The sequence below is a fragment of the Ruditapes philippinarum genome, unplaced genomic scaffold (assembly GCF_026571515.1).
Source record: "Ruditapes philippinarum isolate M1 unplaced genomic scaffold, ASM2657151v2 ctg2089_1_1_1_1, whole genome shotgun sequence".
Lineage (NCBI taxonomy): Eukaryota > Metazoa > Mollusca > Bivalvia > Venerida > Veneridae > Ruditapes > Ruditapes philippinarum.
Window position 1 is genome coordinate 230658 of NW_026864154.1, and position 26306 is coordinate 256963.

At 31.8% G+C, this 26306-nt stretch overlaps 2 protein-coding genes across 2 annotated transcripts; both read right to left on the bottom strand.

The window, feature by feature from the left end:
• Positions 1-698: 698 nt before the first annotated feature.
• On the bottom strand, positions 699-8862 carry LOC132724593 (uncharacterized). The gene is made up of 6 exons (XM_060709471.1): positions 8767-8862; positions 6269-6363; positions 4265-4465; positions 3857-3925; positions 3186-3239; positions 699-1984 (listed from the first exon to the last, which is right to left on the bottom strand). Exons 2-6 carry the CDS (start codon positions 6323-6325, stop codon positions 1916-1918), a joined length of 450 nt encoding a protein of 149 aa, XP_060565454.1. The 5' UTR covers positions 6326-6363; positions 8767-8862; the 3' UTR covers positions 699-1915.
• A 5054-nt stretch (positions 8863-13916) lies between these two features.
• LOC132724594 (uncharacterized) lies at positions 13917-20720 on the bottom strand. Its single transcript, XM_060709472.1, has 5 exons — positions 20472-20720; positions 19946-20143; positions 18981-19049; positions 18355-18408; positions 13917-14493 (listed from the first exon to the last, which is right to left on the bottom strand). Exons 1-5 carry the CDS (start codon positions 20526-20528, stop codon positions 14437-14439), a joined length of 435 nt encoding a protein of 144 aa, XP_060565455.1. The 5' UTR covers positions 20529-20720; the 3' UTR covers positions 13917-14436.
• Positions 20721-26306: the final 5586 nt, after the last annotated feature.

The window sequence follows — 26306 nt, forward strand, 5'->3', positions numbered from 1 at the left end:
GGTAACAACGCGGTACATACGCGAAACGAACGTGCTAGGACGTGCTACGGCCGCGGTTAAGACGTGGTTACACTCGGTAGGACGCGAAATTTTAGCGGGTAACCGCGGCTGGAGCACGGTCATAGCACGTTTGTTCCGCATCTGTACCGCGTTGTTATCACGTGCATTAGCGTGTGTACCACGTGTAAGCACAGACAAACGCCTTTCTCCGCGTAAATAGCGCGCCCCAATACCGACTTAATCACGTTCAATTGCGTCTTGTACACGTCCCAAATACGATTGTCCACGGCATAATCGCGTCCGTACAACGTCTAATTTTAGGTATATAAAAGGCGCGATTTGCTTCTTGCTCGCACGCTGCTTCTTCTTCTTGGTCGGGGAACTCGACGTGGGCTTCTTCTTCGGTGCCATAGCTTGATCTTCACGGGACTGTGTCTGAGCGGTTATGATTTCTACAGCCCGGATCGGCTGCTTTATTATACCCGTGGTAGGCTGCGGTACCGCCGCGCTTCACCCGCGACAAGGACGCGGAACAGTCGCCGGAGTCTGTTCCGCGGGCATACCACGGGTAAACAGCGGGTAAGCCAATTTTGCACATTTTCCACCACGGGCAACCGCGGGCAAAAAAAATTCGCGAAATTTTAACCGCGATACAGACGCGAAAGGCTGTGTGACCCAGTAAATATTAGCATTTAAGCGGCCCGGTAAATATTAGCATTTAGCGAGCCATTGGGACAGTACTTAAATGTTAAATACAGTGTATTAGTATTAAGGTATTTAGCGAACCATTTGGACATTTCTTAAATGTTAAATACTAGTATTTAGCGAGTCATTTTCATGTTACTTTAATGTTAAATACTAGCATTTAGCGTGCCATTTGGACATTACTTTAATGTTAAATGCTTGTATTTAGGTATTAAGCGAGCCATTTGGACACTTCTTAAATTTTACATACTAGTATTTAGCGAGCCATTTGGACATCGCTTAAATGTTAAATACTAGTATTTAGCGAGCCATTTTGGACATCGCTTAAATGTTAAATACTAGTATTTAGCGAGCCATTTTGGACACTAAATTGTTAAATACAGTGTACTAGTATTTCACAGCCATTTGAAAATTAAATTCCGACTCAGCACCTTGTTGATATGCATTTATAAACTAGTGTGCCATTGTATAAGATGTGATATTCATCGGCAGATGACATATTGACCGAGGCGATAGCGATTTATAATATGAATAGGAAGAATTAAAAATAATCATAAAAAGACAAACTTATAAATGTGCAACCTTTGCCTGTTTCGTTGAAGCGCGTGAAAAAAGACGCAAGTGTAAGCCGTGCAACAACAACGCGAACGTTGCGCATACAAGAGTAATTCAAGTTTATACTCATCACTGCGGTGTACCTTTTAACTATTATAATAAAGTTATGATATTTTAATCGAGAAATATACCATGAAGAACAAAACCCAACAATAATCTGATTTCATAAGCACGCGTAATTAACAGTCTACGATATATGTCATTGAATATGAGTCTCAATTTATTTTTAGACTGGGAAAATCCAATTCAGCCAGTGAATACGATACTTCACCCAGTGAATATGATTCTATAAAAAGTTCTGTTGACTACTGTTTGGACCAATGAGATTGCATTCATTTTTACATCATTTAATAATATAAAATGTATATTTGCTTTTTCTAAATTAATGTCTCTGTAAACGTTTTCAATATTGATAGGTAATAGTCTGCAAATATATACCATCAAATTAATGTAATGTGCATACAACAATATACCGGTATAAGTAATTTAGTGGCATAGTTATTATGGCTTTTAGTTGATCTTTTATTTGAGAATAAAGCAACCAGATTCAAATTCAATGGAAATGTTAAACTTTTATATCAGATAACGTTCCCGTTTACTCCTCTTTTTTATCCGGGTCTGGGTAAAATGCGCCATTCAGGTGTTGCCACTGTAATACCATCACCTTAAAAGAATAACATAGATATTAGGACATCGGGTTTATCGTAAATTGTAATTTAATCTACATAATCTTTCGATACAGGTTATTGTATTGCTCCGTTAAGTATAACATATAAAAAAACTACGCCATCGTAAAAAACTCTTACTTAAGATATCGTTAAATTATTTTTAGAGAATTTTATTCCGAAATTCAAGTGGAATTTTGCTTTTGTGTAAACAATAATACTTCTGTTTTGATCCCTTGTTGCAATCCGTAAATATTAACCAGAGTACTCCTCATTTGTTAAACTGGGTGACTTTTAAGCTTGTTAGAAAATGATCTTCTAGTCCTACAAAACTGATTATCTGCAACGGACTTTGGTGTGGTATAATTTAAGCAATATTTGGTTATCCATGATTTAATTGAAGCCATATCAAGCTACACACGACGATAAGCTACGTAGATATAAAGAATTGTCTGTTTTATATTCTAGTAATGAAATAATCTTTAATGATTTTTCATAGTAAGTTGTTGAAGTAATGTTTATGTTACTAAATTACACACTCACTGAAGATTTTGATGACTAAAAAAACATAACACACTCTATGCCATAAACAAACCATGTCACAATAGAACGTCTTACACTTCTAAAATTTTCTCTTTCACTCCGCTTGCTCCTTAAAAACTCCACTTTCGCTTAAAAAAATCTCTAGGACAAGACGTCAATTTATCATTAACTTTAACGTAGAAATGATATGAATTGTAAAAGTCAATGTTGTCCAACATTATGATATTCATGTTTAGAAACTTTGCTTCGGACTTGTTCCATGTTGTCTTTGAAACTGTTTATTGTATACTAAATTGTTCTTGGATTTTGTACAACAATTAGCATATTATGCATTAGCTGACTGCATTGCTTGCTCTGACGGAATGGCGTATGGGTTTTACCACAGACTTTGCTCATGGGTTGGATGTGCATGTTAATGTCTTTTTTTTGAACACATAAGTATTAAACGATTACTTTGTCCATGTTGTATACTTTTTCCTACATACTTCGTTAACTGCGGTTCAATGAAAAAGACATGTGATTCTTTGTACCTGGCAAAGTGACACAAGGGTCAATGTAAATTGTCACGTGTCAATGTAAGGGAAATTTTATATACACCAATCGGTACAGTCTTCCAGGTTAAAAATTTTGTTCTGTTACATTAAAAAAGAAGCTTACCCCGATGATGTTTATAAGAAGCTGTGCAACATACAGTGTTTTCGGCATCAATTCCTACAAAATATAGTAATTATGAGCATACTGTTTCAACTAATATCCCTCACTTGATCTATGATGTAAGTATTAATTAATGACATTGACCTTGATATCTAGTGGCCTTGAAAGTTCTTATGAAAACTTAGATAATCTTTTATACCATTCTTATTGAAACGTTTTCCTATCAATAATTGTTAAGAAACTAATAATAATATTTAGCTAACAAGCGACTGAATTCTTAACACTTTTTTCTTTTTTAAAGAGGGATCTGAATGAAACAAAATAATGTTAAAAGACAAAATAACAAGTTGACCATTCTGAGGTTTGAACCCACGACCCTCAGTTTCAATTCAGTTGACAACTTGACAGTATTTGTAGCCTATTTAGATACTCGTCAAAGCTTAGGTAAAGCATTATTATGGTTTAGAGAATAATAACAGTCAAACTCCTCACAGTGATTTGATTGGCTATGTAGCGAAGCAAATGGGGACGCACTGTGCATGAATTAGTATACGATTTAACTATGATACTTGTTCAAAAACTACATGTATGATACAATTAATAATGTAGGTATTAACATAACAAACTAGATGACAAGATTAAGATATTGCAATGTACTATAAAATAAATCATACCTCAACGTATTCAAAAATCTCAAATGAAAGTATCAACGCAACACATAGCACACATGCATTCCAAAATAACTGGCAATATAGAAAAAGAAAAAAAAATCAGTATTTGTTTATAGTGATTAGTAATGTTTTGCCTCATTTCGTCTAAGTTTTGCATTTTCTTGTTTCAAAATTTCAAAGACTTGCACAAAACCATATTACATACAATGATATCTTACATAATAAAATGATAAAAATTCACACAATGCATAAAAAGGTCGATAGCATGTAATTCATTATTGTGAATTAAGCGTTTTATTGTTTTCATAGAAATGGTCGAAATTGAGATTTATAATTGACAAAGAATCGAAGGAAGATGATTAAGTTTTAATGAGAATGTAAGTAGGTTGTGAATAAAAATTAATTACTTACACACGCTAAACGGAGCGTGTAACTTCTTAAGTCAATGGTTATGCATAAGCTGATAATTCCTATGATTAGCTGTATAACAGCCAGACAACACATCACTTTTCCTTGCTTAACTAATGTTGTCCTTTCAAAATTTTCATCACTACCGGAATATGTATACATGCAAACTGCACCACCTTGAAAGAGCAACATAGCGCCTCCTATCTGAAAAATTAGTCTAAACTTTATTTATTCACTAAATTGTACATAGAATGACATTTAAAAACATTGCACAACAATGTAATTCAGACTGAATTGGAAAACAAACAATACTTATATCAATTCCTTTCCAGTAAAAGTAATTTTCAAGATAAAGATACAAAAATGTTGCGGTTTAGATTTATTTAAGCTCTTTAAAGTGATTGTTGAATTATCACTACAGAGACACTAAGGTTAATAATGGTGAAATTCTATAAGAAAGGAAGAATGTAAGGAAAGATATGATTGAATATATCGAAGCTTAATACTAAAGATTAACATGTAAAGAAATATGAGCGTACGGAAAGGCCAAGTTTACTCACACTCATAGTACTTCTTACAAAAAAACGCTTCAATTGTGTAATGAATATTTGGACATTCTGAAAGAGGGTTTTGTTTTCACCGAAAGAGAGATATTCGTTGTCATAAAGGTTATTTACTGTAGCCGGACAATTCAAATTAGTGAGAAATTTGACGTATTTTTCTGCATTTGGTACATTGCAATAAAATGAGATACAGTTTCTCTCAAGCTGCATGTGCATGTTGGGCCTTCAGTTGGACTAGATCGAAGTGTTTCGGGAAGAGAATTCCAGGTGAGAATTGTAGAAGGTAGAAATGGTTTTGCGTATAAATGAGTTTTGGTTGGAACTGGAGTTAAATCGTCAATATGTCTTATTATATGTACTTTGTCGGTTAGGAGTTCAAAGATTTGAAAGATAAGAAGGTGATATATGGTTTTTCATTTTATACTATAAGATTTGTTTATGTTTTTTCTTCTATTTTCTAACAATTCCCTACCGAGTTCACTGATGAGTTTGTAAATGTTACACAGTTTCGTGGCGCTGCGACTATTCTAGCAGCTTCATTTTGAAGGGATTCTATTTCCTTATCTAGTTCGTCAGTTAAGTTATCCCAGACTACATCAGTATATTCAAGAAGTGGATGGACCGCCACCCACTTTTACAGTTTTTACACAACGATATTTGCAATTCTGAGGTCTTTGTCATGAGTATTAGGAGACAGCCAGGTTTCAGTGAATACAAGAATATGATATTGTTGGGCGTCAATCTCAATAATATCTAACTTTGGCGTAACACTTTGAATATTTAAATGCATACGACTAAGACCACAACTGGTGATTTGTTGGGATGAGGAGTCATAAAGTGATGACAGAGAGGAGTCGTTAGAAGGAACTGGACCAGGATTTTGATGTGCATCACCAGACAATGTAAGCAACAGATTTAGAAATAAGAATGTAAGCAGGTCTTTATATAGTATGTTTTGTTTCTAATAGTAGGTATAGTGAACTATTGCAAAAGAGTCGAAAGTGGTACAAGTAAGACGGCAGCGTGATAGTGGATCAATGGCTGATATCATGGTGAACATTCGAGGACGTAAGTGAAGTGGGCCTCCGCTATTAAGTTATTTGACAGTGTGGGGTGTTCTAAAAAGTTAATTATTTGTACAATCAACTGTCGTTTTCTCAACACCGCTTTTCTTCACTTTTCGTTATCTCGACATCGCTGTACCAGACCTTTCGTTATCTTGATCATTTTTTAAAGTCATTTTTGTATATATGTATGCTAAATAATGGTTTTCACACTATAATTATATATATATTTCCATATCTATAATATAAAATTTTATATAAAGCTATAAATCTGCAGCAAAAATTGTTAAAATTTTGTCATGTTTATGATGAAACTATCTATAATGTCAAATAATAAAAACGAACAACTAATTACGTTAACAATCCGTTTAAATACATACAATAAAGACTATTTTTGGATTGTCTTCAACACGCCTTGATCGCCATAAGTTGTCCATCTCTGTAGTGCAACGATTCCTCGCTTTCAATCTGCTAACTAAATTAAAATTAAAACATTTAATGATTTCATTGTAAAAGGCTTCGGAAAAATTGGTTCTAAATATGCGGTTAGTGGATAATAAATACAGGAATAAAATTATTACAAGAAACCAAATGGAACATGATACTAGCTGTATTTCACTGTATACAGCTTATGACGCATAACGACGTATGATAAAGTCCAACTAATGAAACTTGTCAAAATGACATCGAGATAATTTTGGACGGGCGCTGTATTTTTGCAATGGTTTGACAGTATGAGAAAAAAAGTCTGCAAAGTGGGTCAAAACGTTTACGCCGAATTAATTAGGCTAATTGGTTGGCAGTAATTATACAAGATATGAAAAAGAACTGATTCAATAGTGTGCGTACAGTCAAACGTATGAGTCGATTCAATTTAATGAAAGTTGTTGTCAAATTTTGATTGCGATCTTTTTTGCCATCACACAGAAATTTACCCAAGCATCATGTAGTACTCTAAAGTAAAAATTGCACAACCATAAATCTGCCACTTCATCTGTAAATTATGTTTTAATTCTTTTTATTCATTTTTTGCTCGAGATTTGTCGAGAAGTCTCTTTGCTGCAAAATTTAAAAAAATAAACATGGACAAGATATTGTATAGGAAGTGCTGGTGCAGTTTCTTTCAAACTTTACAGAAGTTTAATTGTGCATTTTGTCAGAGTAGTGTCCTTTTAAGATGTTTGTTGTTAAAATTTGTCCGGTCTACTAATCCTATACGACTGAAGCAATTTCAATGAAACTTTACAGGATTTATCTGGAGCTCAAGTACATTCGCATATTACACGGGTTTTACGCTTAAAAGATTTTGGCGAAGTTATGACACTTTAATAAAAAGGGTGTTTTGTGTGTTGCCAGCTACAAAGAATATTGTCCGAACTACTTCTTAGAAACTACTGATGCAATTTCATCCAAACTTTATAGGAATGATCAGTATCAAGTGAAGTTGTACATATCATTGGCATTTTGGTTTAATGCTTTTCTTCAGAGTTATGGCCCTTTCATTATTTTTATTTTCAAAGTTTGCCTGGACTACTCATTTCATACAAGTAATGCAATTTTATTGAAACTTTACAGGATTAATTATTGGTAACTCAAAAACTTGCGCATTTACACGGGTTTTCTGTCTCAATGATTTTGGAGCAGATATGGCCCTTAAATAAAAATGTTTTAATAAAGATTGTCCGGAATACTCCATTTATACCACTAATGAAATTTCATTAAATTTTTACGTGGTTGAGAAGTAGCTCACGAACTTGCACAATTAACACAGGTTTTCCACTTTTCATTTTTCCATTTTTGACAGAGTTATGACTCTTAATTAAAAATCTGTTCAACATTTTTCGATTTTATGATTATTGTCAGAGTAATTTCCTTTTAATGATTTTATTTTTTTAAATTAGTCCGGACTACTCCTCTTATACCACTAATGCAATTTTGATGAAACTTTAATGGATTGATCGGTAGCTCAAGTTATTGCACATATTACACGGGTTTTCCGGTTGAAGGATTTTCAACCGAGTTATGGGCCTTGATAAAAAATGTGTCTTGTCCTGGTTATGAATTTTGGGTCTCTTGCTGTAAGTCTGGACCAATAAGTTGTGTACAATATTTCAGAAAAAAGGACATTTTTTAACCTTTACCGTCTTCGCAACACAACAAATTTCGATGTTTTTGATCATCTTGTAACTTTTGTAAACAAAACATGAAATTGTTTGGGGTTTTTTTGACACAATTAGTAATTGTATTTAAGAAGAAACAAATATAATATTTCAGTAGCTGCAATTTGCCATCATGAGGCGACACATGTCATCACTGATGGCCCTTGTTTGTTTTAGTTAAAGATTACTACATTCTTTTTTTCTCATTATGTATTTACGTGTCTGTTATTTTGTTTATTTTTATAACTGTCTCTCTAAGTATAGCATTGATGCATTCTGGTTGTAACGGCGGCAACTGAAAACAACGTAACACATTTTCGTTTTCCGACCCGCCCCCCCCCCCCCGAATGTCACTACTTTTATCATCAAGTCTCTAAAAAATTATATCTTTTATGTCTTTTTATGTCTTTTTTCTTTTTATATCTGTATAATTTTCTTTCTTGCTAGATTTTTGTAGCATTTGCTGTAAGTCTGGACCAATAACTTGTTTACAATATTTTAGAAATAAAGACAACTTTTTTTTATTGTATGGCGACTTCGCGACACGACAAATATTGGTGTTTTGATAATCTATTTTGGTTTTAAATTTAATTGATAGTGTTGTGATATATTAAAAAAACGACATGAAATCGTATTCATTCTTGACAAAATTAGTAAGTGTATTTAAGGAGAAGTAAATATAAATAATGATAAATGTGATAAATACAAGAAACTCGTACCTTTTCACTTCCTTAACGTGGAACTACGATATTGCATTTTTTATGTATCATATATAAATCATTAGTATTGCATAAGAATTACAAATACGTCCGTATATCTAAAGGTGGTACACCATATAATTATCTATTTGTTTCAAAGTTTTATAATCATTACTTTTATTGTTATCTAACTCTTGTAAAGACTAAAAAAATACTTTTGATACGATTTATGAATCCAACTTTAATTAATTATTAATATATTTTTTATTTGGATTTCGAGACGTTTCATGATCTATGTTTGAGTAACATACGTTACTCAAACTCAAATTGTTCTTATATTATCTTATCAGATAGCATCAGTGGAAAAACATTAAGTCAGAACTTCATTTTTCTGGTTGTATGTATGTATGTATAATTTATGGTTTATGTTTAATGAGGGTCCATCCGCCCGGTAAGGCACAAAAAGCAACTTTCCCTGTAGAGTATGGACACCGGACATGTCACCAGCCATGTCCTTAAAAGCACAAAGTGGTGATAATTTACCTCCTTGCAATTTCCACGGAGTGTTAGCCCAAGATATAGATTTTGATCCAAAAGTAGGTCACTGTACAGAGGTCAATGAGAATCTAAATGTACAATAACCTGAGGCAATAATGAAATGAGGTAGCCCTCAAAAGGGCTGTGTGTGCCAAGCAAAGGGCGAACTTGCCGTCTTACACGTAGCACTGGTTCTTCATTCATCTACCGATGTCCTGTGCCTTCTCAATGACTTGCGCGTACCGAGGGCGAAGAGAGAAGTTTTTAAGAAATAGAAATATAAAATAGGACTTATGAAAAGGGACAAATGATAGCATATTATTTCTTAACAAGGGAAGTCATGATGTCCCGCTGCACGATACTATATAATCCAGGAAGTTTTTCAATAATACCGGTTCAGTATCAGATTGTTTTTCAGAGAAAGGTGAACTAGATTGCTATTTATTGAAGTTAAACTGCCTTTAATTTTACCAATCGCAACTTCTCGGTTCATATATGGAATGTGATTATGAATAATCGACAAGATGTTCAGAATGTTTTTTTTTTTATTTTACATAAATTTTAGCAGACGGTCGTGTGAAGTAATCAATATCCTCAATGTCAATAAAAAGATAACAGAATGAAAAAAAAAGTTTTGATTTTCAATCAGACCATTATAAATTTTGTTATAAATCAATATATAGATAAAGGGACTCTAAACATATAGACTATTCATTTTTTACATCTAGATCTATATGAAAAATTAAGATCTTGTCTGCGTTTGTCTGCGTTTGCAGCACAATGGGTATGGAATGTTTTTTTATATCTAATCTTGTAGCTATAAATCAGTATATTATTTCTAAGTTGGTACCATTCATTCATTTTAAATCAATTTCAAATTGCGTAGAATAGTTTGGGCCCTATGAAACAGATCTTTGCAGCGAACCATTGCAAACTTTTGTTTATTTGACCGTTAAAAGGGAATGTATTAACAAAATATATTACTACAGAAAGTTGTTTCTACTGTATTATTTTATTGAGTTACCAATATGCTTTTATGTGCGTGAGGCATTTAACTCCGCAATGAAATATTTAAAAAAAAATATTTAGGGGACCTAAATGATCGTGCGGTTCTACATTTAAGAACTGAATACGATAACTTTTCGTTACACTATAACATTGAAGTTGTAATGTTTGTACATTGTATATTAAAGTCAAACAGACCATTTTAAAGCATACTGTCCTTGATTATATCTCATGTTATGTTATGCCATGTATGATGAAACAAAAGAAAATAATAAGAAAAGAATCGTTAATAAGGAAATAAAACCAATATGTATTACAATAGAGACATCTGACTTTGTTTTGTTTTTCTAATAGTAAATAACTATTTAAAACATTGTACACATCAGTCTCTTACCTTCAGTACTTGATGTTATTTTCATAACTATAGATAAAGACAATAGTAGTACAATTAGCTTAGATATCCCCTAAACCCCTAGTTATTGCACAGAGTTACATTTGATATAGCTGTCTGGCGACCTTTCGGTCAAGGACTTGCACTTGGCCTTCACTCAAAATAAGCCGAGGTATGCCCCTGTATAATATAATAAAGAAACTGCTTAAGCGAAAAAAAAAAGAAATCGCCTTTAAATCATACGTAAACTGTCGTTATTTACCTTCTTTGTTAAAAAACGATACTTATGATTTATGTTATCAATATTCCGTTTTTTCTTTAACATGTATCTCAAGTGGGGTTTCAAATTTACAACAGATATAGAATAGATCGATATTGTGATAAATTATACATGTATATAATGAGCTATAAATATTTTGGCAGGTTATATGCCCCTATATCAGCGCTTGTTTACATAATTAGGAATCTTTAGAATGAATTTGTAATACATCAAACATCCTTTTTAAAGAATTAAATTATATTTCTTCGTAAAATGACAGAATCCATGTATATATAAAACTATATAAACGTCAAGATTGTCCAATGAAAAGCGACGTTACAAACCTGCAGAATTATAAACTTATTTTCACACACAATTACACATAGTGCTATTTACGGGATCAAAACATTTAACGGGTGTCTTTCTTTGTACATTTTGCGTAAGAAATAATATATCCCAAACAGTGATTTTATCGCTCAATAGCATCACTGTTTGGAGTTCGGATGCGAGGAATTATATCACGAGGGCATCCGAACGGCAAACAGTGATGTTATCAAGCAATAAATTCACCGATCTCGATTCTAACACGACATTATCAAATAAATGTTGCTATACCTGATATTTAGCTAAATTGCACCTGATTTGTTTCCGTACTTATTTTCAGCGCGTCACATTTTTAGTGGTTACGTCACGTGTATAATGATTACGTCACATGTCTAAATATTGCACGTCAAACAGTAACTTTATTGCACAGGCGCTAGTCACATAATCAAAAATTTTACATAATCGGTCTATATATGTATATAAAGATATAAGACCCCCAACGAAACAAAAACATCATGCAGAACAAACAAGAACACTGCTGCAATAAACGACCAGATCACGGTTATCTCTTTCTGGTCGCCATCTGAAAGGATCAATCCAAGTGCCAACGCTTTTTATTTCATTAAAATCCCTCAAATAGCAAAGAAATTGGGAAAAGTGTCGCAAAATGCCATTATTTTCAATTCATGTCGTTTTCGACGTCCAGTCCATTCATGTATACAAACACGATTTCTGATCGATTTTTACGAAAAAAACAAAAAACGGCTAGAATTTCCACGTACGTTCCATAAACAAACTCTTTTCCTATCGATCTGCGAAGTCTTCACTAATCAAATGCCCTCTTCGTGCGTAATTCATTTAAAATACACAAGGATCTCGCTTGTGACAGTATTTTATCGCCATGTATAGCGCATGTATATACTGTTCCGCTCTGAATATTATATAAGGATTTGATTGGTTAAGATAATTACCGGAATACTATTGACCAATCGTATAATACTATTTCTTTGCTTCATTTATCTGTCACTTCAAATTCCAAATGGCGCACTTTACTTGACCTCCGCTTCTACAACCAATATTTTTTTAAATATTTGCGTACAAAGAGGGCTCTAGTTCAATTTAGACTTCGCAGATTGATAGAAAAAGAGTTTGTTTATGAATTTTATGAGGAAATTTTAGATGTTTTCTATTTATTTCGTAGAAATCGACCAGAAATCGTGTTTGTATACATGATTAGATTGGACGTCGAAAACGACATGGATTGAAAATATTTGCATTTTCTGAAACTTTTACTCATTTCTTTGCTAATTGAAGAATTTTAATGAAATAAAAAGCTTTAACGCTTGGATTGATCCTTTCAGATGGCGACCAGAAAGAGATAACCGTGATCTGGTCGTTTCTTTCAGCATTGTTCTTGTTTGTTTCGCATGATGTTTTTGTTTCGTTGGGGGCCTTATATCTTTATATACATAATTATATAGACCGATTATGTAAAATTTTTGATTATGTGACTACTGACTAGCGCCTGTGCTTTATTGCATAATAACACACACTTTCGGTTGTTCTATGTTCAATAGGGAAAAATGCCGGTCGTGTCACCCTGATTCTTATTGCTATAGAGTGGTTTAATACCATGGAAACTGTGGGTTTTTTTGTCATATAAAATCTTCGATATTCGTCACCAAAAATAATAACAAGTATCTTTTTCAATTCAAATTATTATAATTACAGGTATTGTGAGAAAGTAAACATGTATCATTTAACAACATCCGCATGCAAGCATGTACAATTTTTAAGATAAAATTTGCAAAAAGGAAGCTAAATGATTTTCAAGTTGTAATTTTTGTTCTGGTTCGATTTCATGTTCATATTATTTATGCACTTTCTTTTGTACTAAAATTAGGTTATTTTATTTTCCTTTCTCATCATACTTGGGGAACTAGTTTAATCCAGTATCATTATGTTTAGTATTTGCGGCTCTCTGAATGTAACACTGTTTTTCGTTACTTGCCCCCGTTACCTAATCTCAGTCAAGGTGTTACCTTTCGTTTCTCAGTCCGTCGGTCAGTCATAGTCTATTTAGCAGTTGTGCTGTATCCTCATAGATGAATGATCTTGTAGCTTATTGATCGGCTATTGGACTGTTTAATAATTGAAGACAACGATTTAAGAAGCATGTAACAGTTAAAAAGTTACCTTTTTCAAGAATTCATTATATCGTTAGCTAAAGAAGTATAACATTTCACTTAATATTAAGGGTGCGCATGCGCGAAATGCGCATCCGTTTTTATGGAGAAATCGTATTGTAAAAAGATTTAAAGTTAGGCTACAACATATCTGTTTTACATCTTTGTCATTCAATTTTATGCAATGATTACATTTAAAGGGAGATAACGAGCGATTATATCTCTGTAATGATCGATTGCTAGTATTATACTGTTGTACAGCGTTCACCGGAAATAGCCCCTTAAAACATCAAAACGAAAGTAAAATGGTTAACGTCGAGTTCACCTAAGGTAATATTTCAACTTATGTCTCCATCAAAACATAATCAAATTTTTAAAACATTTTTTGAAACTGGATATGTCTTGTTTTACAGCAGTATTTGATTTTTTCTACAAATTGAATTCTTTTTCAGCCATAAAAACCCATAAATATTATGTAGTGAAACACATTTTATTTTGGGTACATGTATTCTAGCTCATTGACAATCTTTTGCTTCGTTTGCTTTTTGCAATACATACAGTATATGAAGTCAAATTATAACATCGTTTACATTTTACTGATTTGACACTTGTTTCCCAATCAGCACTACTTTTTCCCGCCTAGTTGATATGCTTTTTTCCTTTTTTTCAAATATTATAAAATGTATATTAAAAGTTTGCCTTTTCTAAAGATGAAAGATGTACCCATTTCTGAAGCTTAATCAAAGAGCCTATAACCGTTCTTCAAAACTTGTCAGTGATCAGGTTTACAATGAAATAGAAAATGTATTCAATCTTGTTAATGAAATATGCACAACACAATAAGCTGGTGTAAGTAATTTAGTGATAAAGCTATAAGTTAATTTTTCCAAAATAAAGCAATAAAATTCAAATTCAAGAGCAAAAATAAGAAAATAGTATTAGACAGTTAGTCTTTTATATTGGATGAGGTTTTCTTTCATTCCTCTTTTTTATCTGGATCCTGTGTAAAATGCGACATACTGGTGATACAACTGTAATACCATCACCTAAAAAGAATAACATAGATATTAGGACATATGGTATATCGTAAATTGTAATTAAATCTACATAACAGGCAAGATTATATTATACTTTTTAATATCTGAAGCTATGCAGCAATTTGTAGAGCAACATAGTATTTATGCAAGTTTCCAATCAGAACACTCTATTATAACACTGAAATTGAAATTTGATGACTTTAAACATGGTTAAGGTCTTTGGAAACATAATAATTATCTTTTTAAAGATCTAAAATATCTTGAAGCAATAAATGAGGTGATGGATAGTTAGATAGAGTAGGATGGATGGATGGATGGATGGATGGATGGATGGATGGATGGATTGGATTGGATTGGATTGGATTGGATTGGATTGGATTGGATTGGATGGATGGATGGTGGATGGATGGATGGATGGATGGATGGATGGATGGATGGATGGATGGATGGATGGATGGATGGAATTGGATGGATGGATGGATGGATGGATGGATGGATGGATGGATGGATGGATGTGGATGGATGGATGGATGGATGGATGGATGGATGGATGGATGGATGGATGGATGGATGGATGATGGATGGATGATTGGATGGATGGATGGATGGATGGATGGATGGATGGGATGGATGGATGGATGGATGGATGGATGGATAGATAGATAGATAGATAGATAGATAGATAGATAGATAGATAGGATAGATAGATAGATAGATAGATAGATAGAATAGATAGATAGATAGATAGATAGATAGATAGATAGATAGATAGATAGATAGATAGATAGATAGATAGATAGATAGATAGATAGATAGATAGATAGATAGATAGATAGATAGATAGAATAGATAGATAGATAGATAGATAGGATAGATAGATAGATAGATAGATAGATAGATAGATAGATAGATAGATAGATAGATAGATAGATAGATAGATAGATAGATAGATAGATTAGATAGATAGATAGATAGATAGATAGATAGATAGATAGATAGATAGATAGATAGATAGATAGATAGATAGATAGATAGATAGATAGATAGATAGATAGATAGATAGATAGATAGATAGATAGATATCCATCCATCCATCCATCCATCCATCCATCCATTCAGTTTTTTAATAAATGGAAGATATATCGGAGAAAATGTTAAACTGATATATGATATTATGAATTATACAGAAGAAAATGATATTCCTGTATTACTTCTTCTGATTGACTTTGAAAAAGCTTTCGATTCGCTATCTTGGGATTTTGTACAAAATACTTTATCTTTTTCAAATTTTGGTGCATCAATTAAAAAATGGTTTGTAAATGCAACATCAGCTGTTTGTCAATGTGGATTATTATCCAAATTTATCAATGTACAGAGAGGCTGTCGTCAAGGCGACCCTCTTTCATGTTATATATTTATATTATGTGCAGAAGTTCTTTCCCTTAAGTTGAAATCCGTAGAAAATATTAAAGGAATACAAATTAAACAGACTTAACATTTACATAAAAGTTTGTTGATGATACCACTGTAATGTTAGACAGAACAACACAATCTTTAAATGCCGCTCTTGATCTCGGGACTCGGTGTGAACTTTGAAAAGACAAAGGTTGTTTGGATAGGCATTAAAAAGTACAGCTGTGATAGCATAAAAACAATATGGAAACTGAATTGGAACGAAACTAGTTTCAAAATGCTTGGTATAACATTTCATGTTGCATCTTGAAAAAAAGATAGATCTTAACTTTAAAGAAAAAATATCCAATATAGAAAAAATGATTAAACAATGGAATAGAAGAGCTTTGACTCCAATCGGTAAATTAACAGTAATATAAACCAATACATATCTCACAACTAAACCATCTATTCATAATGTTGCCGAATCCTTCGCGTACAAATAATCTTTTGTTCAAAATGAAATATATTAGCAGTCCCTTATGTAGTCTTTGTAATCTTCTTGATGAATCTATAGAACATATCTTTTAGGAATGCATTCACAGCAATAAAGTAATACAAGAAATTTGTATAGATAAACTAAAGATGCCAAACTTGCATAAAGAAACTATGCTTTTTGGTAAAACTAAAGGAAACAATACAATAAATGTTGTAAACAATATGTCAAAAGATATATTTCTGAATGTAAAACTAATAAAACAATGCTATCTTTTGCTGGTGCTATAAAGTATATTTCATATGTTCTAAAGGTAAATGAAGAAAATGCTATCCAATGTGGAAATCTTGACCAATTTAAAAAAAAGACTGGCATACTATTTTAAATATATGTCATTAATCATAATATAATAAAATCCTATCCAAAACTTTTGTTTCCAATCTGATATTGATAAATGTGAATCATCAAAATACTTTTTCGTATGTTGATGCTAGGAGCGACCTTTGTTTTCAGTTTTTATACCTAGCTTTGTTTAAGCATACATGGAAGAATAAATTCCTGTGTGTAGTATTTTTAAACGTTCATTGGCCGCAAAGTATCTGTCTTTGATGTTTTTGTTGTGTTATATTGTTGTTTTCTTTTGTAAATAATCACCATTTTTCGTATGTCTATTTATTCTATCGTCAAGCCTCCTTGCTAACCCCATTAGTATCATTAGTTTACCATCAAAGATGGACCTCCGACCCTTAAATAGTCATGCGACAGAGGCAATAAATGGGGTCACTTTCGGTTCCTGAAAAAAATCTACATAATCTTTCGATACATGGTTGTTTTATTGCTCCGTAAACTATAACATATCAAACAAACAAAAAAGAAGAAGAAAAAAAAACAAAGAAAAACAAATACTACAACATCGTAAGAAACCCAACACATTCCCTTGAAATAAGGTACCATGAAATTATTTTAGTGAATTTCATTCGTTCCGAAATTCAAGTGGGATTTTGCTTTTACGTATGTAAACAAAATAACTTTTGTTTTGACCCCTTGTTGCAACCCGTAATATTAATAAGACTACTCCTCATTTGTTAAACTGGGTGACTTTTAAGCTTGTTAGAAAACGATCTTCTAGTCCTACAAAACAGATACGCTGCATCGGACGTTGGTGTGGCCTAGCAATATTTGGTTATCCGTGATTAAAATGAAGCCAGATCAAGCTATACATGCAATAAGCTACTTAGATATATATACTATCGTGTGTGATCAAATGATTATGTTACTAAACTGCACATTCACTGAAGACTAATGACAAAAAATAAAACATAAAAACAACATAACACAGTCTATGCCATAAACAAACCACGTCACAACAGAAAGTTTGTCTTACATTTCTAATATTTTCTCTTTAACCCCGCTTGCTCCTTAAAAAATCCCCACGCGCTTTAAAAAACCTTTCGGACAAATGCAAGACGTCAAATTATCGTTACTTTAGCATTGAAACGATATGAATTGTAATATTCCATGTTCTCTAACATTATTGAAACTTTGCGTCGGACTTGTTAGATTTTTTCTTTGAAAGTATTCATTGTATACAAAATTTGTACAACAATTAGCATATTGTGCATTAGCTGACTGCATTGTTTACTCTAACGGAATGGCCTAGGAGTTTACCATAGACTTTGCTCATGGTGTTTATGTGCATGTCAATCTATTTTTTGAACACATAAGTATTAAATGAATACTATGTCCATGTTGTACACTAGGTCCTACACACGCCATTATATGCGGTTCAATGCAAGTGACGTGTGATTCATTTATACTTGACACTTGGTTCAATGTAAGTGATACAAGGGTCAATGTAAATTGTCACGTGGTTCAATGAAAGTATCACGTGTTTCAATGTAAGTGACATTCAATTTACACGAATTGACACAGTCTTCCAGGTAAATAACTTTGTTCTTTTACGTTAAAAACAGGAAGCTTACCCCAGTGATGTTTAACAGAAGCTGCGCAACGTACAGTGTTTTCGTCATCCATTCCTACAAATATAGTAATTATGAGCATATTGTTTCAATTAATATCCCTCACTTGATAAATGTAAGTATAAATTAGTGACATTGACCTACATATCTGGTGGCCTGGAAAGTTCTGATAAAAAACTTGAATGGAGCTCTTAATTATCTTTATATCATCCTTATGGAAATGTTTTCCTGTTAATATTTGTAAAGAAACTAATAACATTTAGCTAACATTATTTAGATAATGGGGTTTGGACCCACGTACAACCCTTTTTAATGCAGTTTGACAGTTGACAACTTGACAGTATTTGTAGCCTATTTAAATTCTCTTCAAAGCTTAGGTAGTAATGCATTAACATGGTTTGGAATTTAATAACAGTCAAACGCCTGACAGTGATTTGATTGTCTATGCAGTGAAGCAAATGGGGACGCACTGTGCATGTATTAGTATACGATTTAAGTATGATACATTTTCAAAAAGTACATTTATGATATAATTAATAATTTGGGTGTTAACAAAACAAACTAGATGACAAGATTGAGATAATTCAATGTACTACTATACAATGTCAAAATATTCCTATTAATCATACCTCCACGTATTCAAAAATCTCATTTGAATGTTGCAGCACAACTTTTATCACAAATGCATTCCAAAGACACTGGGAAAATAGAAAAAGAAAAAAAATATATATATACAGTATTAGATAAGAGTGATAAGTAATATTTTGCATCATTTCGTCTAAATTTTTCATATTCTTATTTCAAAATTTCAAACACTTGCACAAAAATATATAACATACAATGGTTTCTAACAAAATACAAAGATGAAAAAGGCATACAATGCTTGTCTTTTCCTAATATATAATTCATTACTGTAAATTATATGTTTCTTTTAATAGACATGGCGGAAATATTTTTTAAAAAATGAGCTTTTTTATTGACAAAGATTTGAAGAAAGATGAAAATTACATTCTAACAATCTAAAGATGAAAATAGAAAATTTTAGAGTTAAGATTTATTAAATATTATAATTATATGTCAAATATTAAGGTGGATATGTTAATAATAAGGCATAGTAGAAAGACAGAGATAAATCATCTTATGTCTTCTAGTCCTTTGGGTTCATTTATTCCAACACAGTTATTGGTTGAATGAAGAGACTTGGAGTAGGTACACTTTTCATTGTTTCTTCATTGTCAGATTTAACAATATGAACCGATGATTTTCACCAGATACATGTTTTATTCACATTGCTACTAGGTCCAGATCGCCATGCACAAATAGCTGAATGCAATGACGTCCCAAATAATTTCAATATAAAAATGAAAATAACACTGTTTTCTTTGCCCGAAAGACAAATAACAATACGCGGAATTACCGAAAACAGTCGTTTTTATTTATGCTTCTTTTGCTTAGATTTTGTCATCACGAACCATTCCTGGTGTTATATATCACCAGGTGATCTACAGTAGCTTATATGTGAACCAGAATCTTCTGATATATGTGAGGTCTGTATTATTATCAACAATTCGAACGGTTGTGAATAGTTACTTACATACGCTAAATGGGGTATGTAACTTCGGAAGTCAATGGTAATATATAAGCAGATACTCCCTATGATCAGCTGTAATACAGCTAGACAACACATCAGCTTTCCTTGATTAACTAATTCTATCATGTCAACACCAGAAGTTTCCAACCTGCTAAATGCAATGCTCAATGCACCTTGAATGAGCAACATAGCGCCTCCTATCTGAAAAGTTAAGTATTTGTACAGTAAACTGTCGTTATCTCAACACCGCTTTTCTCAATTTTTCGTTATTTCGACATCGCTTTACCCGACATTCCGTTATCTTGATCATTTTTTTAAGTCCTGTTTTGTATATATGTATGCTGAATAATGGTTTTCACACTATAATTATATATATATATATATATATTGCCATATCTATAATATAAACTATAAATCTGCAACAAAAAAGTATTGTTTAAATTTTGTCATGTTTTTGTTGAAACTATCTACTGTGTTAAATATTGAAAACGAAGAACTAATAACATAAACAATTCGTTTAAAAACTTACTATAAAGGATTTATTTGGATTGTTCACAACAACTCTTAACCGCTGCAAGCTTTCCATCTCTGTACTGCAATGATTTCTCACTTTCAATCTGCAAACTAAACAAAATTAAAACAGTATATAATAATTTATTTGAAGAATAAATAGCTTTATGGATACCGTAGTATCCCGGCAGGGATAATTTCCATGTCATTACATATTTAGTGTAGTTTGACCATAGTGTAAAATTCACATTGTGTATATATTACATTGCACTAATTTATGCAACATAAACTAACCTCCCACCCAATTTTTAGGATAATTTTGCCTTTTATAATGTTTAATTGTTATGCCAATCTGCAAGGTACATTCGTACATTCATTATGGTGGATTGTTTAGATTAGTTTTCATAAATTTGTTTTATTGATACTATATTTAACATGCATAATATTGTTGGCGGTTCTTTCCTCCAACTTTGTCTTTCAAGGAAAACATTTTATGTAGTTGAATTCTTTCTAGTCACATTGTATTTTTTATGCAATATTATATGTTAACTTTATCGTCATTTTATCATTAAAATGACAATTTTCAATTCAACTATAACTTCTGTTGTTTCTTTTCCCCTCAAGTCAAATATAACCATCTGAGCTTACGGAGGTGGATTCATAAATGAATTTATTGTAAAGAACTTCTGAAAAATTGGTTGCGGTTAGTGAATTATATTTACATTAAACATACAGTAATAATTTTTCTATATTTTATTTTTCATTTATTTCATATTTAAAGTATAACGATACAAACATACTCGTTAACATACAAAATATATTTATATTGTCAAAAGAAAGTAAAAAGCACCCGGTCATTCCATATTTTTACCATACCGGTATATTCGTTCATTTCGAAAAATAAATAAAGTTTCCTTTTAAAAGGAAAGGCTTGCACAGTTGTGCCTTCATCCCAACATATTTAGTTGTTTTTATTTTTGTAAAAACGAATATTTTTGTCAAAACGATTTGAAATCTATTCTCTATTGTATAAAACTAACAAAGAAAATAATCAATCGTAAAAATACTAACGTGGAGATCTATCTATCATACTGAAAGGAAACAAGTGTGCACATTTCATTTCCACTTCGTTACGTGGTACCAATTAATAAGCATCGCTATCTATAGATCATCACGTGGTAAGGTTAATGATTTGCATGGACTATTTTTAGATTACCTCACCAAATTCAATAGATCTAAATATAACTCGATCATGCACTAATATTCTGTGTGAATTGGACCACCCTTTGAAGACGGAATACTACTACAGTCAACATCCTCTATTGTATAAAACTAATACAGACAAAAAACAATTATAACAGAAACTAACAATTGCGTCTTGAAAAAGAAATGAAACGGAACAATTTCGTTTATAATATATTACGGTTTAAATCAATAAATCAAGTAAAAATACGAATCCTATTTATATAAACAAACTGGGATTACCGAGGTAACTAAAATAGCTTAGATTTCCGTAATATTCTGATTCCGCAGCATTCGATTGATTCTGCAGTATGACGGAATCGCCCGAATTGTCACGATTGCAATCGGAACTACATCGGCTATTATCATTAATCCGAAGAGTGACGAAAAACCGGAACAAGTTTTCCATATGAAATGGCTTGCAGCCGTGGCTGCAAGCCAAAAAAACTGAAAAATTAAAGTATGTTCAAAAACATATAAACTTACTTGGAGAAAAGAGAGAGCGGGAGCGAGAGAGAATTTAAAGTAAATTCAAAAACAGTTAACATTATTTGTTAAATGATATAAACAACAAAGGAGAAGTCAGAGAAATATACATACACAAGCATGCATACACACATTCAAAAGGTACTTGTTTACTTACTTATATATACATTAAAAAACAGAAACAAAAACACAAAAAAAGGAATATACAAGCTAGTCTTACGTTTTGTGGTTTTGAATTTATTAAGTTTTCCCTTACTGTTGGTTTGTTGGTTAGAGACAGAAACAAAACTCCCCAGAAAAGGAATAAGCGAGCTAGTTTCAATTATTTTTCTTACGTTTTGTGGTTTTGAATTTTTTAAGTTTTCCCTTACTGTTGGTTTGTTGATTAGAGCGTTAAACAAGATACTCCATTTTTGTTTGTGTGATTCAACTTTATCATTAAGAAAAGAAATTTTCTCTTTAATTTGTATTCTTTATCGCAAAAAAGTTTTTAAAAAGTATCGAAAGTTGGTCGATGCTTTTGGTTTTTCATTTTAAGGATAAGTATGATGATATGATTTACTAAAGTACTGTTAATATGGTTTTATTCAGCTCTCCAAAAACACTGTTTCTAAATTATATGAGAAATCAATATTGATTGATAAGAGAAAAAAAAATGTAATTTCCACCATAAATTTGAATAATAGTTCATTCACAAAAAAAGATGATAAAGCGTTTCTAAATTGCTATCACAAAAATCACATAGATTTAAATTACAATGATTATAATTTACTTATTTAAATAACATCAATTAGTTGGAATCTGTCTATGAAAAAAAATGTATTGAACATTTCTTAATTACACATCCGTAGTATTTTTAATGGAACCATATATTTCTTTTCCCCATTTCTCTTCATTTGTAATTTTGAACCTTTCATCATTTTCAAGTTGAATATTATATAAAAGCTTATTTACAGATTTTAATTTTTTAATTTTATTAAGGGGAGTTTCTTGAAATTCGTTATAATTTCTTGTAGATTTCAAATTATCAAGATATCCTTTTGGTATATTATTCACAAACATGTAATATTTTAAAAACTCGCTGTAGTTTTCCATACCATAGATATTTTTCAGATAATCAAGTTTGTAAAGTTCTTTTTTCATATAATCATATATATTCTAGATATAGAATACCTACATTATGTCATGTTTTATATGCCATGTTTTATTGAAACGTTACACCAATTTATTGTCAATTTTGATTTTCGAGTTATTCCATATTATATGTTTAAGGTTTTCTTTTCTAGTAATGTGTTCTTGTTGTATATGAACATGACGGAAGCACATTGTTAATAAATGATTTATGACGAAATAGCTTATCGATGTGAGTTCGAAAGATTACAATCATATTTAAGGTTATTTTTATATCATATCTATAAAATGTTTCCATAATCTTTTATTGTCCTCATTTAGATATCGTTTGACCCAATTTGCCTTTACTGCATTTAAAAAGAATAAATATCCATCATTTTAAACCACGTACATTTTTAACATTAAGTTTTTTATGTTTTACGTTTGATTTTTTTTTCTTGCTTGTCATCCCATAGAAAAAGAAACATTGCTTAAATTATTTCTTATATCTTGTAATTTGATGGGTTTTCTAAAATTGAAAATGGATATTACTGTTTAGGTAAGGCAAATGTTTTATTACCATCACTTTACCCATAGGGGTAAGTTTTCTGTGTTGCAATTGTTTCAAGCTATTGAGAAAAGTTTTTGTTCTAAAATTCAGTTGTAATTAGACGGGAATAGAATACCTACATTTTTTTGCTGAATCAGATGTCCAATTGATATTTTACTTAGTTCTACATCACTTATTGTAAGCGATCCCACTCATAGAATTGTGGAATTTTCTTTTATTAAGTTTTAATCCAGAGAATTTGCTAAATTCTGTTATAACATATACAAGATTTTCACTGATCCAGCATTTACAAATGTAGCATCATCTGCAAAAAAGGATTGTTTTATTTTTTTATTCGCGATTTCTACCCCTTTAATTTCGCTATCTTTTGCTATGAAATTTAATGATATTTTAAATACATAAAATCAATAATGAAGATGATAATGGACATCCCTGACGAACACCCCTTTCTATGTTAAAAGACTCCGAAAAAATTTCATTATTAATAAGTAGGCCTATACTGATATATTAGTGTAAAAAAAAATTTAACCCATTTTATAAGATCTTTGCCAAAGTTAAATTTATCCAGTGTCGAATGCTTTTCCACGATCGGCAAAGAATGATAAAAAAATACAGAACTTCTAAAAAAATGGTAATAAAGATGAGGTTAGGGTTTACACATACCTTAACCATACAGGTAAAAAATATTACAAGAATCTACCAGCTGTGGTGCACCGCTTACAGCTTACGGATGATATAATCCGACTAATTAGACTTGTCAAAAAGACATCGAGATAATTTTTGACGTGCGATGTCATTTTCCAACGGTTTGACAGTATGCAATCAAAGCACAGAAGGCGCTGAATTTGTTTGGGTCTCAGAATGTCAGAAAGATGAAGGTTGTGAGATTATAAACCAATTTGTTTTTGTATAGTGAGTGCCACCAGTGCTTTCCAGCATTTTAATTGTAGTTAAATGGCTTTAAGACTAATTGTAACACTAATATTCAATTCAATGTTTATTTGACTTAAACAATTTGAAATTCCTGGATTTGAACTCCAGACCCCTCGGCCACGGTGAAGTTATATGTAAAAGGCCTGAAGAAAACCATATTATTCTAAATTAGGGTTTGTAACCCTTATTATTTCGACGCTAACTGTTGTTTAACACAGATGTTAATAATCATGGAGCTTATTATAAGCATGTATGTCTATAAAGGATAAAACAATATTTGAAGTCTTCGACCATTCGGGAATTATTTTGCTTGAAAATTAATGCGCCTGTCATTTGACCATCTTTACGCAGTGATCTCCCCTGATTTTTTTTTCGGCGTTAGTGTACATATAAAGGGAAGTAACCGCTTAAAAAAAAGCGGCCTACTTTCGGCATTTGCAATTAACAGCATCACACTCTGAAATTTCGCTACCATTATTTGTTTGGTCTGACGACCCAAACAAATAAAAACCAGTATGTAAAGTGTGTCAGACCGCTAGCTTAGACACTAACGAATGGGGGAAAGATAGACATGAAAAAGAACTGATTCAATAATGTGCGACGTACGATTCGATTCAAATAAGCCCAAAAGATTTTTATGCATATTTTTTGATACATATTTTTTATTGATTTTTCTAAAATCAGTCTTACAAGTTTTCGTTTTTTTCCATTTATTAGATCTTTACATGATTATCATTTCCATGATACACAAGGTTTAATAATTTTAGTCATGACGTTGCTTATGTATAGTGACAAAACAATGCAAATCACTTTTAAAAAGAGTGAAAATTGACATAAGTACTGATACTGATGTACATAATGAACAGATTTTCAACATAAACACTATACAATTTAGCATAAGGTCCTATTGAAATATGTATGTATATAAAATAGCATTTTAAAGCCAACAGCTGTCCAATCTGGCGTCTCTAGCTGCACACCATAATTTAACAAGTAGTGTTTATTTCGTTTTAAATAAATTTTCAACAGGTCAATAATAATTTTAATTTATACGTTTATTTATAAACATTTGTAATTTAAACTCCGACTTTAATTCCATGCCACTGAGAAAGATATAATTCCTTTGAAAGCATAGTATTCCTTTGGGCTGTACTAATGTAAAAATAGGTAAGAAAAGATGAAGAATAAAATCAATAAAATTGATTTCATATTAGGTCTCATAACCATAGTGTCGGGACGCAGTTTTATTCAGAACTTGTCCGGATTTCGACTGGATGTTCCTCTCAAATGGTAAAAAAATGTCAAAAAAGATATTTAGGCTTTGCCAATCTTGACTAGCTATCTTAATTTTCAATCACTGCCCAACCAGTTATTCACCCAAAATTTGTCTTTTATTGGTCTATTCAATACCATAATAATGATAGCATTCATTGTCCAATCGATCTTTTGTCTCATGATCTAATCAGTGCAGTGTTGAGCTGATACAATTTAATTGCCTCATTCTTTAATCAG

Excerpts from the sequence above, each read along its gene's own strand:
- LOC132724593 (XM_060709471.1), bottom strand. The coding sequence starts at position 6,325 with ATGGACAACTTATGGCGATCAAGGCGTGTTGAAGACAATCCAAAAATA. Across the intron at positions 3,240-3,856 it reads AGATTTTTGAATACGTTGAG|GAATTGATGCCGAAAACACT; the intron begins GTATGATTTATT and ends TATATTTTGTAG. Across the intron at positions 1,985-3,185 it reads TTCTTATAAACATCATCGGG|GTGATGGTATTACAGTGGCA; the intron begins GTAAGCTTCTTT and ends TATTCTTTTAAG.
- LOC132724594 (XM_060709472.1), bottom strand. The coding sequence starts at position 20,528 with ATGGAAAGCTTGCAGCGGTTAAGAGTTGTTGTGAACAATCCAAATAAA. Across the intron at positions 18,409-18,980 it reads AGATTTTTGAATACGTGGAG|GAATGGATGACGAAAACACT; the intron begins GTATGATTAATA and ends CTATATTTGTAG. Across the intron at positions 14,494-18,354 it reads TTCTGTTAAACATCACTGGG|GTGATGGTATTACAGTTGTA; the intron begins GTAAGCTTCCTG and ends TATTCTTTTTAG.